At 43.3% G+C, this 14192-nt stretch overlaps 1 protein-coding gene across 1 annotated transcript; it reads left to right on the top strand.

Moving 5' to 3' along the window:
* Positions 1 to 521: 521 nt before the first annotated feature.
* Positions 522 to 12069, top strand: smg6 (SMG6 nonsense mediated mRNA decay factor). The gene is made up of 19 exons (XM_037467133.2): positions 522 to 649; positions 1236 to 3612; positions 3740 to 3932; positions 4289 to 4399; positions 4594 to 4700; positions 5019 to 5097; positions 5341 to 5451; positions 5552 to 5761; positions 6449 to 6510; positions 6642 to 6787; positions 6891 to 7004; positions 7124 to 7298; positions 7516 to 7735; positions 7909 to 8085; positions 8710 to 8868; positions 8976 to 9120; positions 9320 to 9582; positions 9772 to 9853; positions 9957 to 12069. Exons 1-19 carry the CDS (start codon positions 559 to 561, stop codon positions 10085 to 10087), a joined length of 4953 nt encoding a protein of 1650 aa, XP_037323030.2. The 5' UTR covers positions 522 to 558; the 3' UTR covers positions 10088 to 12069.
* The last annotated feature ends 2123 nt before the right edge of the window (positions 12070 to 14192 follow it).

The raw sequence follows: 14192 nt of genomic DNA, 5'->3' as shown, positions 1-14192 counted from the left end.
TATGTACAGGATCTCTGTAGGTTTCTTTATATAATGGGAAAGACCTTTGAGCCCTCTTTTCTCAAGACTTGTATGTTGTTTAAGCCCTACTGACATACATTTTGTCAGATTCGAACAGAAAATGAATATCAAAACTATAGATATAACAATATTTCTATTATTGGGAAAATTAGGAATCTACAAGGGGGTGTTACAATTCTAATGATTTTGCCCAGTGCAAGGTTGGAAAACCTATCAATCTAATCAATTAACATATGTCTATATAAACACATTTGGGGGTAAGACGCGTTGAGACCTTAAAACAAATCTAATACATTTTATTGTAAAGTATTAATAGGATAAAGGATGTCAGGACCTTAGTATAGCCAAAACCAACAAAGCCTACATCAAACGAAAAATAAGGGCAAATTCTGTCAATATAAAATTCATATACAGATTAACGAAAAAAAGAAAAATAAAGAGAAAAGGTCTCTCCTTGCTTTTATGACCGCCGATGCTTATGTTTGATCTAGTTGGGCCACCGTACATGTTGTGTTTGTTGTTTCAGTTGCAGCAAAGATGGCGAGCGAGCTGGACAGAGTACGAATCTCAGCTGCGGAACTTAGAGCTTTAGCGTCGAATTCAGTCGATATCCCAGACTGTCACAAAGGTGAGATTAAGTAAAGCAGATAACTGATGGAATTATAATTGTGGAAAAGTCAATAAATTCAAGAAAAGAAGAATTACAAGTACGCCCGAAGTAGCCTACGGAGTTGCTAAGTTTATAACCAGCTAATGTTGTTAGCTAGCTAGCTAGCTATCTGCCTTTCCATTCGTTGGTCCCGCGCGGTCTGTTTCAAACGCCCCCTTTATACAGACGTGTTTATGGCACCAAACGGTGTATGAGCGACTGCTTTCGTGACGTAACGTTCACCCTTTTTCCGATAACCGTACTAGTCATTAAATTCACTCCAGTAACCTCGAGTGGATTAGTCTTAATACGAATACATTGTATTTTATGTTAACTGTGAAAGGCTTCGCGACTGAACGTTCACTGACGTCACAAATCGTTAAACATTACAGTTTCCCCGAAGATAAGTTAACTTTTTTTAATCATAATTTATAGGAGCACACACTTGTTTGTGTACCGTCGAGGTTCTTATTTTAGAAAAGTTTTTAGATTTTCTATTTTTTTTTTCCAAAGCCCTTATTGACATACACCATACTCTTTTTGATCGTTGTTTTTGTTTCTGCAGAGGACCCGAAGGGGCATCTCGTAAACAAGCAGCATAGGAAGAGTGAAGGAAAACATCATGAGGTGCAGCGCTACCAGCCGGTAGCTGGACATGGAAGGTGTCACCGTGACAGTGATGGGGGAGAACTTGGCCAAAGTGATCCCCTGGTTTCTAATTCACTAGATCACGGTCAGCCATCGCAGAGTAAGAAAAGGGGAGTCTTAGAGAGTCATGGGTGCACCAAGGACGTGGCAGACGCCAACATAAAGGAAGAAGATAGGATGAGAGGTGATGGTAGCAACACTCAGACCTGTAGAAAGGGCTTTCACTCACAGTCTAAATCAGAAGCAAATAAAGTGAAAGTGTTTGTTGAAAATGACAGAGAACACGAGGAAGCTGCAGGAGGTGCTAAGCCAATGCGGAAAGCCCGCAAACCAGACAGAGAATTTTATCAACCTGGGAGCCGCAGGAGCATTCAGGGAAAGGACTCTGCAGTTGGAAAAGAGGAGGAAATGCTTCCCACCAGGCAAAATGAGCAGAAAACCGATCCAGAATCTGTTTTGAATACAGGTGGAAAAGGAGGTAACAAAAAAGGTGCAGTACAGAAGCAGGCAGGGAAAGCCAAAGAAGTAAACGGTCTACTTGAAAACATAAAGTCGTCTAAATCCACTGTAACAAACAGAAACCATGGGAGCCGAGGTGTGGAAGAAAGCCTGTTACCTTCTGATGCTTCAGTGGATATTATGACTAATAAAGCAGAACAACTCAGTGTGAAAGAAAAGGATGAAGTGGGATGTGAAGGCCAAGTTGTTGAAGAGTTAAGCAGTAGACGGGAGACAATTGATAAGGAAAGGAGAGACGAAGGGGGAGGAACAAAAGAGGAGGAAGAAAAGGTAGAGAAGAAAAAGGAAAGGGGTAACCGCAGGAGAAGAGGAGGGGATAAGGAAAAGGAGAGGAATCAGGATTCCAGAAGGAAAGAAGATGAAGAAGGTGGTGGAGGAAAGAGTGACCAGAGGAAAGCTGAGATGGAAAGAGACAGGAGAGAAACAGATAGGGATAACAAAGCTGGTCAGACTGGATTCGCACAACCAAATAAAAGAGAAGAGAATCGCAGAGGAGGAGACAACAACAACCAATCCAGAGCTGCAGAGAAAGATGATAAGACAGGAAGAAATGCAGACCTGCCTGTTGAACGAGGCAATAGACACAGATCCAATGCTAACGTCACCACAACAACTTCTAAACGCTATTCCAAATCGGATATTCGGCGCTCACGGAATCGAACATACAGCAGCAGCTCAGCTAGCAGTGTGACCAGCCTGGACGGTCCTCGTCTGGGGATGGTTGTGGAGAGTACCCGCTTGGCGTTGATGCACAATAACAAAGAGGGCCCCGCTAAAAGTGGAGTAGGACGAAGGAGTAATTTGCAAAGCTGGACAGCCAATGGGGAGTCATCCACGGAATCACCGGAGGAGAGTGAGAGGAGTGACAAAACAGAAGATAGAAAGAGGAGAAGAGGCGTAGGGGGGGACCTAAGTGCAGAGAGACGGAGGGAGGAAAGGAACCGACCAAAAGGAAACAACGGAGGTCGGGGCATCTTTCGGGTTTCTATTGAACAAACGTCTGGTACTGCGTCATATAGCGGGACGTCACAACAACGCAAGCCAGGCGTGGTTCCTCGTGGGAGAGGGGGGGGTATCCTTGTGCTTCCAGCACGCACAGACATCTCCAATTCACCTGAGGTTGGGCAACGGCTTCTTTTCGGGGGAATTAGGGGAGGAGGCGCTTGCAGGAGCAGAGGAGGCAGAGGAGGAGTGAGACGACTCTGGGATCCCAATAACCCCGACCAGAAACCTGCCCTTGCCAGTACTCAATCCTCACAGCATGTATCTCTCAAACAGCCTGTATATCTTCAGACAGGGACTGGATATGGCCAACTTCACTTTTTGGACACAGACGATGAGGTAGCGGGCAGTCCTCCAGTCCCGCAGGGGGAGCACTTTCGAACCCAGCAAGCTGCTGCCATGGCCTTCTACAAATTCCAAAACTCTGACAACCCTTACTGCTACCCCATGTCCAGCAGCAACTCACACAGTCCTGGCACCACCACCAACCAGCGCTATCCATATCCTTATGGAATGGGGCCTTACCAAATGGCTCCCCCTAATGGTATGTATCCGGTTCCTGGTGTTGGTCAGTTCTGTGGGAGTTACAGGGGAGCAGGTTATTCACAGCTGGGTGCGGGAGGTAATTTGACACTTGAAGAGGTGCAGCAACAAGCCAGAGGAGAGCTCGGCAGGCTGCTGAGGAGTGCGGACGCACAGGAGCTCCAGCTCAGTAACCTGCTGTCCAGGGACAGAGTGAGTGCTGATGGACTGGATCGCATGACCCTGCTCAGGTGAGGACAAAAAATGATGTGTTAGTGGCCTTCTTCCTTTTGTGTGTGGTCCTTTTTACACCTTTTTATGTTGCTTGTTTGGCTGCTAGTTTGATTTAATGTCCTGTTATGCCCTCCATTTTTCTAGAGCTGACCTTTTGGGAGTGTACGAGCAGATCATCCTGACAGACATCGACTTCTCAGACTCGCAGAACGTGGATCAGTCTTTGTGGAAGAATGTCTTTTACCAGGTCATAGAGCGCTTCCGGCAGCTACTTAAAGACCCCACGTGTGACAACACTCCTCATATCAGAAACCTGCTGCTCACACTGCTGGATGAGGTGAGAACGGGCAGGGTCACCGCAACTAGCATTGCACATTCGTGTGCCGTGTTCTTGCTTTGGAGCCGATCAGGACAGAAGTTTACTAACTATGCTTTTTGAGGACCTCATGGGTTACATAGTTGTTTGGATGAACACTGGATCAGTTAACCAAAACTAGTTTGATAGACAGGTCATTTACATGCTGCCAGGGCATTGTGTAAATACATGTTTCCAAAACTATTTAGCAAGTGGCTTGTTGTGGTATGAGGGCACAATACAAACAATTATGAGTACAGCATGCAGGTTAATGTGTGTTTGTGTATATATAGATATATATATATTTTCCTGTGTTGATCGTTGTTTGTGTTTTACAGGGAGCACTATTCTTTGATGGGCTTCTTCAGAAGCTGCAGACGGTGTACCAGTTTAAGTTAGACGATTACATGGACGGCATGGCGATCAGGGCTCGGCCATTGCGTAAAACGGTATAGCATTAATCCTTTTAGTCTCTGTTTGGTTTTGTGTGTGAACTTCAAATATGTGGAGTGAGTTATCATTTATGGATATTAAAATGATCGGATATATTCCCAAATAAATGCTTGAATATGGCAATTCTAATTCACCAACTGAACATAACATTTTGAATTGAAAGTTTCTGTTCTGTTTCTGTATATTTTAGGTGAAGTACGCTCTCATCAGTGCACAACGGTGCATGATTTGTCAGGGAGATATAGCACGTTACCGGGAACAAGCCAGTGACTCAGCCAACTATGGCAAGGCTCGCAGGTAGGCTTTAATTCAACACACATTCACAAGCACACAATGTATTTTGTCATTGTAATAATTGTGTAACTAGGGGTCCAGAGTCAGTGCAACACCTTTTTAATTACCCCCATGCAACCAATTTCCAGTTAGCCTTGATTAATTTCTCTGATATCTTTTGGGGATTTCTCAGTCTTGAAATAAGACAAAGTTCCTTCCTAGCTGAATATTACTAATTGGATTAATTGTTTGATTGAATTCAGAAGCAGGAAATGTTGAAAGCCCACATATTCCAGAAGTCTCTGAGTTCTCCCATGATTACACATTTCCATTTGTTTGCAGCTGGTACCTCAAAGCCCAGCAGATTGCCCCCAAAAATGGCCGACCATATAATCAGCTGGCCCTGCTGGCGGTCTATACAGTAAGTGATGTGTAGTTAATGACGTGATGGTAGGTTGGTTATTTAAAAAGCTTGTTGCAGGCATAATTAGTTAACTTGAATGAAGTAACTTTGTGTTTTTGTCACTGTGTTTTTCCTGCCGTGTCTATAGGATAAGTGAAAAATACAGCTTAAAGAGTACTGTTCTGTTCTCACCCAGTCAGTGTGCGTCCTTCATGCTCCTTCCTCCTCCTCTTACTTGCTTTCCACGCTTCTCATCTACAGAAGCGGAAGTTGGATGCTGTGTATTATTACATGCGCAGCTTGGCAGCCTCCAACCCCATCCTGACGGCAAAGGAAAGCCTGATGAGTCTGTTTGAGGAAGCTAAGCGCAAGGTCAGACATAAACAGGCGTCTTTTTCTTTTACCACTTTTCTTCAGCCAAAAACGTTAGGTAGCGCAAGTGCTTCTAGTTCACAGACTTTGTGTCTTGTAGGATGAGCAGCTTGAGCGAAGGAGGAGGCAGGAGCACGAAGGAGGCTCGAGGGGGCCAGCAGTAAGAGGAAGAGGAAGAGGGGAAGATGGAGCACGCAGGGAAATTTGGATTCGCAGACAAGCAGCAACCCCATCCTCTCAGAGGGGAGGGAGTGAATCCAGCAGAGACTCTGAGCAGGATGGAGAGCTGGGAAGTATGAGCGCTAGTGATGTAAGAACCTTTGTTTCTTTGCTCTCTTACTCACATGCTCATCCTCATGTGTCATATGCCTTCACTTGTATGCACTCAAAGCAACTTGTGTCCCTGCCAAGTGACATTGTGGCAAATAAATGAGACAAACCTCCATCTAGATGTAGGTTTTTCGGGCTATGCCTTCATCTTTGGCTGATTCCTTACCAAGGGAATTCTCAATATATTTCTAATTTTCCATACCACTATCTTCTCATTTTTATTCCCAGTACGAATTATTTTTTTTCCCCTCATTTTTTACATCCTCTGTAGCTGACCCATTGATAGTTCTAATAATAGTTTTGGTGTCCATGGTGATGAGCTATGATTTGCAGGTGTGAATTTGGATTTCACTTCTTGGAGATTTTGCCTTAGTAACAAACACTCAGTAAAACTGTGAACCGAAAGGCTTTTATCTGCACCTCGTTGGTTTGTTACCTTACAACTTACTAAGATACACATTACTACACAAATATTTTTTGCATTTTACTTTCTTTACAGCTTCAGTACCCTTTCCACCATAATTGATTGAAATCCTGCATTTATATAGTGACATCCTCTCCAAACCGCTCTCTGTCCCTGTTACTGGATGAACTCGGATGTGCTTTTAGCTAAATTCAGCCGTTTTTAGTGATACATTTTTTTATCATCCGTCTCTTTTTTCTCCAGCTTAATAAGAGATTCATTCTGAGTTTCCTGCATGCCCATGGGAAGCTCTTCACTAAAGTGGGGTGAGTGTTGTCTCATGTATTCCAGCTCTTCAATTCACACTGAATGAGCCTATTATTTATTTTTGTGTGTGCCATTTGTGTGTTTTTTTTTCTTTCTTTAATCCTTATGAATCTGTGTCTTGGATACGCAGCATGGAATCTTTCCCTCGAGTGGCGAGCCGAGTTCTGCAGAAGTTCAAGACACTGCTCCAGCATGGCCCGTCCCTACTGGGCTTCACACACATGCTGCAGATCATCACCATCAATATGTTCACCATACAGAATGCCCACAGCAGAGGTGATACTGCACATAAACACCATTATTATAGTATTTATTGATTATTATCAGACAACAAATATTACTTCAAGGCTTTCCTTTACTTAATTTGATCGTTTATCAGGTGAAGTGGGAGAAGTGCGGTCCGTTTTACAAGAGCAAAGCACCGCCCTGGGCCTCGGCATGTTCGCACTAATGGTGCAGCGCTGCACAGAGCTGCTCAGGAACACTCCTGCAGGTCGGGGGACAAAAAGCTCAGTATCACATTTCTTAATGTTGAGGCTCTTCATTCACAGAACACAGAAGTACGGTGTATTAAGTTTTCCTTTTTTTTTAATGTCCCTGTCTCTCTTTTAGCACCAGTCCCAGTCCCAGATGCAGAGGAGCAGGGTAAAGGGGAGGAGCTAGAGGGTATGGTGCGGGTCTCTGCCTTTTCACTGGACCTGAAAGAACTACTACCAAGTATCAAGGTCTGGTCCGACTGGATGTTGGGGCAACCAGACCAGTGGAACCCACCACCCTGCACTATAGAGTGAGCATTTTAAACTTGCAGTAAACCATTTTTTAAGGGGGGGGCCAATTGAGAGCCGTAGAAACAAGTTAAACACAGCATTTACATGCATGTGTTTTAAATGGCTTGTATTGATTCACTACCATTGGTTCTGCCCACAGCCTCTACCAACCACACATTCCAACTCGCTTCAGATTGTAGTTCTTTAAAGTTAGTTTTGCTTTTTGTCTCGATCAAGTGGCAGCCCTGATGTTTGGCAGTGCCTGGCCGACCTGTGCAACATGCTGGCACGGGTCGACCACGAGGAAGTGCCACTGTACACAGTCGACACTGAAGAAGTTGAGGGAGATGAGGAGCTGACCGTGCTGCAATTGAAGGAGGACCAGCTGCTTGCTGGCTTTGTGCCGCTGCTTGCTGCGCCACAGGAGCCTTGTTACTCCGACAGACACACAGACGTGGTGAGTGGAACGTAAAGACGGATTTCACTTTGGCCCTTCGGCCCTGGTACGTGCTTCTACTCCCACGAAAACAAAAGATTATTTTTCCGTCAACTTCAACACGCCAGATTGGACCCGTACCGCTAATTGTCCTCTTCCAGGCCTACACATATGCTTTTGTTCTCTTTCCTTAGGCAATAGCAGCCGATTGTAAGAGAGTGACAGTGCTGAAGTACTTTCTGGAGGCTTTGTGTGGACAGGAAGAGCCTCTGTTGGCCTTCAAGGGAGGAAAATACGTCTCTGTGGCATTTTCTCCACCTACCCACTCAATGGATACAAGGAGCAGGCAGGATTCTCTCACAGAGAAAGAGGTGACTGATTTTCTCCTACCTTTTCTCTAATATATGCCTTCCTCTTCCTTGAGCTCCTTCCAAGTTTTCATCTCTGACTGGACTTCTTTTGAAATTGTGTATATTGAATCTTCACTGCACTTCAGCAGAGTCTGTTGATTCTGGGGAAAGGCAGAGGAGACTGAGGTCCTTTTGGAGTGCAAGGAGCACTCCTGAGGACTTTGTTTGACTGTGTGGTGGCATCCATAGAGATATATATATCCATCTATCTATCTATCTATGGCTAGATGTCGTGTCCGCGTTGCTGGCCAACGGAGTTGAATGTCCACACATGGCGGCCATCTGCAGCGACTTCTTAACCGCTGACCGGATAAGATTAAATAAACTAACGAAGAAGGGCAGCAGTGTGCTGGCAGAACTATAATAGTTCTCTCTCTATATATCATATTTAACTTCAGTTATGGTGGATTCTACTTTTTTATGTTATTACTGCTTATTTATAATAGTTGTTTCTTGTACTGTGTCTTGTTTGCACTTACATTTTTGCTGCTGTAATCCTGTGAATTATAAAGGACTATTTTATCAAATCTTAAATAGTGGAAGAAAAATTGTGGAACATGTGTCCTACCTGTGTTTGTGTGGCAGGGGGATGATGTCATAGTCGAGGCAGAGTCGTCTTTCTCCGCATCAGAAGGGGAGGACGAGGCGGGCGACAGTGAGAACGACATAAGACAGCTGAAGGCGCGACGCAACGTTCTCACAAACAAACTGGCTCAGCAACAGAAGCGTCGGGATAAAATACAGGTAAAGCGGACGTATCCATTCATCACGACACATATTTGAATGTGGAAATTAATTGTGCATTTGAATGTTAAGAGAATAAACATTCAGATTTAACGTGTGTGTTGCAGGCGGTGCTGCAGACCAGCGGACAGCTCGAGCTGGAAGTGAGGCCTCACTTTTTGGTTCCAGATACAAATGGATTCATTGACCACTTGGGAGGGTTGAAGAAACTCCTTCAGTGTGGAACATACATAATAGTTGTGCCACTTATCGGTAAGACTGAAAACAGAGGAGAAAATGAATGAGTGGGAGAATACGCTCTTTAGTGGATGAAGGAGGGTTAAATTGTGGTGTTGTGACATGTTTAAAATGTTAAGAATGCCCCATTTCTCTAATATTAAATGTAGAAAAAGGATCTTTGTTTGGTGTACTCATTATTGTTCTCATGTGTGTTTGCCGTGTGTTCCCACAGTGATTACAGAGTTGGATGGCTTGGCCAAAGGCCAGGACAACTTTGGTGGGGGAGTGTGCTCGGGAGGACGTGGCGCCGGCGGTCGTGGCAACTGTAACGTTAACGCGGCCCATGTGCGCGCTGTTCAGGAGAAGGCCCGCTTGGCCGTGGCTTTCCTGGAGAAAGGATTCGAAGCCAGGGAACCGTCCCTCAGAGCCCTGACAAGCAGAGGAAATCAGCTTGAATCTATTTCGTTCCGCAGTGAAGACACCTCTGGACAGCAGGTGATGGCCCAAATAATAACAGCTCAGAATAATTGTATCTCTTAATTGTGTTACATTTAATAACAACATGAGGCTTCTCCTTTTGGTGGGAAGCCACTTTTGGCTTCTGATTAAAAGTTAAAAGTACTTGCATCACTTGTTTGTATGGTTTTTTTTGGGGGAGGTGACTTCGTGTTCTATTTTCCTCAGGGTACCAATGACGATGTGATTCTGTCCTGCTGCCTCCATTACTGCAAAGACAAGGCAAAGGATTCCATGCCTGATCAGAAGAGTACGTAACATTGCCGCTCATTCATTCAGTGTACAGATTTCCTAACACACATGTTTCAGTGTGTATTTCTTGCTACTCTGGCTAATTCTCCTCACCCTCACAGATGGGACAGTGAGGCTCCAGAGGGAGGTGGTACTCCTTACAGATGACCGAAACCTGCGCGTCAAAGCTTTGACCCGCAACGTCCCAGTGCGAGACATCCCTGCCTTCCTCAGCTGGGCCAAAGTGGGCTGAACCAGACTAAGTTGGAGTCAGAAGAACCCAACTGCTGAAGCCTGCTTGCCACTCAGCCACGAGAGAAGACACACTTAAGCAGAGAAAGAAGATGAGAGAGCAGGGGAGAGAGAGAGCGGATGACAAAGAAAGCGTAGAACCACTTCATATGAAATACAAGCAAATGTAAAGAGAGCAGGGTGGTTTAAATCAGCTCCCCCCCCTTGTCATGGAGTGTGTGTTTGTGTGTGTATGTATATGTTAAGATCAGTGGGCTTCCCCAGAAAGAGACAGAGAGACTTGACAAGTCTCAGGAAGGCTGGACTGGAAGGAGGAAAGAGATGAAAAGTGGTTGGATTTGTAGGCGCTCTGGTCCAGCCTTGAGCATCCGTGCCTAGTTGGTGAGTGTGTACTCTGCGAGCAGTGTTGAAATTTGAGGCTGATGGCAGAAGGAGACCAAGAGAAGGTGATCGCGTATGGTCATTTAGTTGATTGAAAGCCGTAACTGGCACGCCCACACTTCTCTTAGGGCCCAGTCGCAAAGACCGGTTTGGTCATCAGATAAAAGGAGGCGGCGAGAAGTAGCGTCTAGAGGTCGGCCAGTAGAGTTTAAAAAAGTGGCTGATTGTAGTGAGGGTCAGTTGAATGTTCATGCAACTTCCACACCTCCAAGTAATCCATGCAGCTATGGTATTTCCTGCAAACTCAGGAAGTGCTTAATGCCTGTAACTGCTTTTTCCAGCTTGATAGTAATATTAAGTCTGGATACAAAGGACACGTTTCGATAAAGTTAACAACAACAAAGTGAATCACACTTTTTTGATTGACAGGTTTTGATTTTTACTTGTTTTTGAGCTCACATGTAGAAAGTTTCCGTTCCCTCCTTGTGGTCCATTTCGCTTTTTTTCTTGACTCTTGAGCACTTGCAAAAGATTCCCTTAAACAGAACCTTGATTTTATCAACCTTTTTTCTTTTTATTACAGATCTGGGTTCAAATGTATTTGAGAATAATTATTTGCTTTTTGGTTTTGAACTGTACACCAAATGTATGCTATTTGATAAATCAAGACAATTCTTTTGATTTGTAGTGAGTTTTCAGTTGCCCAATGTTATGCTATATATCGTCTGTGGGATTCAGCCCATTGAACAAAATTCTACCCCTTTCATCACCGAAAAAACACAATATGAAATTAAGATGTGCAAATACTGCTGGTCTTAGACAGAATGTTTCAAGAAGTCGTGGTCTCTGATAAGGACTTCCAGATGCTATAGTCAAGGAGCTTTTTCTCTTCAGCTATTTCTTAGTGTTTTGTGCTTTTCAGTTCATACCACCACAGACATTTGCCTTTTCATACATTCATTTTAATCACTTACCATATACATGTTTTCCAGTGTGTGATTTTTCCTTAACTCCAACACTCCCACTTTTCTTTAGTATGAAGTACAGCATGTATAATTTCCATCAAGGTATTTGTGTGCTTGCTTTCACGCCTTATGGAGATGCCGAGTCTTAGTCTCTGTTTTTTTGTGCATATCAAGTGTCTAGATGCCCAAAATATATCTAATCTACACTTTTTGTTCTATTGTTATGTGGCATCATACACCGCTTCAAGTTTGATCATATCGATTTAGCTTTAGAATGATACTGTATGTAGAAGTGGCTAGCTTTCTTTCGTTGGTCCTGTACCTTTGTCATCTACTATTTACATCATCAGTTTAAGTATCTGTAAAAACATGTCACATTTGTGTTGCTCTGTTCTCCTGTAGTGTTCAGCAATGTCCTATGTTTAGTGGCTCGGCTGCAGTGATGGCACAAATGTAGTAGATACAGTCAATTCACATATTACATATTCATCATCCATCAATAAAATGTTTTCATGGCATGTTTTGGTGATATTATATGAAATAGGCCTTTGTGTCTATCTAACCTGTACTGCCTGCTGTAAAAGATGACCTATAATTTGGCTGCACCATGAATTACAATAAAATACTTCGGACAGAGTGGAAAGTACTAACATACATTTCATACAAAAAATGTTCAATTCAATTCAATTCATTTTATTTTGTATAGCCCAAAATCGCAAATTACAAATTTGCCTCAGAGGGCTTTACAGTCTGTACACATGCAACATCCTCTGTCCCCAAACCCTCACATCGGCACAGGAAAAACTCCCCAAAATATGAAAAAACCCTTCAATGGGGAAAAAAGGGAAGAAACCTTAGGGAGAACGTCAGAGGAGGGATCCCTCTCCCGGGATGGACAGACTGCAATGGATGTCATGTGTACAGAATCAACAATACACTCAATTTCTCTAACTGAAATGATACAAGTAATTGCAAGTAGCAGAACAGGTGTACGGCAGGACCACTGCAGGGACAACCACCATCAGATAGAACCACCATCCACAGAGGCTTCTGTGGGGAGGGAGAGCAGAAAGATGTTGGTTTTTGATGACAGTAATATGAATCATATTTAAAGTAATGATGTTGACACTTATTAGTAAAATAATGCATTAGTAATCCAATAAAATCAAATGCTTTACAAGACATAACAATGCTTACCACTGACCAAATATCTCAGAAAGAAAATGTATATAAATCCCCAACATACCAAAACCGTGAGATGTATGCCCTCATGTGGTAGTAGAAGGTGGGAGCGATGGAATCAAAGACCGTTTTGGGAAAAGCTACAAGGAATATCTTGGAAAACTGATTAAAATAGACAAACATCAGGATGAATAGTTAATTGACTATGATTATTTTCTAGAAATGCCTCAAAACAAAACAAAATGCTATGGTTCAGTCCTGATATATGTTCTTAGGGCTGATAAATCATGGGAGTTTTACACTTGGTCGTTTAACTCACTCTTCTATACCAATACTTGTCAACATGCATCTTCAGAAAGCACAAGTGAGAGTGATGCTTCATGTAACATTTGTAAACAAGCAGAATATGTTCAGATCTAGTTTGAATAAAGAACCAGTGTTATATTTTGGGATTTATGTATGAACATTATATATTCATACACGTGGATGCGTGTGTGTATTACAAGGGCAGAAAGTTGCGTGTCCATCCATAACATTGTGCTTCAGTGTACTTCTGTGCCTGGATACAGACCACATAGAAAGGACCCAATTCCCATCATCATGACAACACGGCTACCAAGCGACCAATCAAAGCCTTCTGAGCCCCATTCTGTGAGCTGATTGGTTTCTCGGGTTGCAGGCTGTTGTGGAATGCCCATCTTTAACCTCTTTGCTGCCATGCACATTGCATGTATCCTATATTTTTTGCATGCAGATTGCTGTTACATTTTTAATCCTTTCAGATGTGGTGTCACCTCTATGCTGACATGATATGTTGTTTTTCATGCTATAATCAGAACATCCTAATGAAATGTTGAATGAATGAAAAGGCTTTAGCAAAACAAACGCATGCTTCCCTGATGCTATCATAACATGACGTAAAAGGGACAGTAAAACATCAATGGATTTATGGCAACTGCCAAACAGTTTGGGAACTTTTTGGGACAGGTTCGGTGGGTTCCCCTGAAAGGATGGCATATTCTGCCATATATCCATTTAACTTTTAATTCATATAAAAAGTGTCCTATCACGCCAGGTCAATGCGGTACTGTACGCACCATATGATTTCATAGGTTTCAGAGAACATGATCTAACAGTATTGTATTCAAACGTCACTACACCATTGGACTACGTTGTTGTGACCACACTATTACTGTCACTAGAAGAAATGATGGTGTTCTGACGCACCAACACCATCTTCTAATCATGGTCAAGGACTAATGATCCGCACGTTGTGGTTCCTTGAACAACCAGTCCTGACATCTTGCGGGCATCTGTCTTTGCTGTAGGATACACAGTTTTCAACGTTAGTTCAACGGCTATTCATAGCAGTCTCCCGGATTAAGACTGGAACTGTTAATCAGGTTAGGGAGCTCAGTGCAGAAAGCAAGGAGAATGTACAATCCTTGGTGATGCGTGATGTAAAATGCATGATGTGTTGACATTCATTGACCAGTGTGTTTGGCTCTCTCCATGCAGAGCGCAGACCTATATTTGCATTTGCCGGACGGCACGGCAGTCCCGAACTCTGGGATTAGG

The sequence above is a fragment of the Pungitius pungitius genome, chromosome 16, assembly GCF_949316345.1.
Source record: "Pungitius pungitius chromosome 16, fPunPun2.1, whole genome shotgun sequence".
Classification (NCBI taxonomy): domain Eukaryota; kingdom Metazoa; phylum Chordata; class Actinopteri; order Perciformes; family Gasterosteidae; genus Pungitius; species Pungitius pungitius.
Note: the sequence above shows the minus strand (reverse complement) of the source record. Positions and strands in the feature narration are given on the sequence as shown.

Coding starts and splice junctions, on each gene's coding strand:
- smg6 (XM_037467133.2), top strand. CDS start 559: ATGGCGAGCGAGCTGGACAGAGTACGAATCTCAGCTGCGGAACTTAGA. Junction 5,098..5,340: donor CCCTGCTGGCGGTCTATACA/GTAAGTGATGTG, acceptor TCTCATCTACAG/AAGCGGAAGTTGGATGCTGT. Junction 9,583..9,771: donor AAGACACCTCTGGACAGCAG/GTGATGGCCCAA, acceptor TATTTTCCTCAG/GGTACCAATGACGATGTGAT.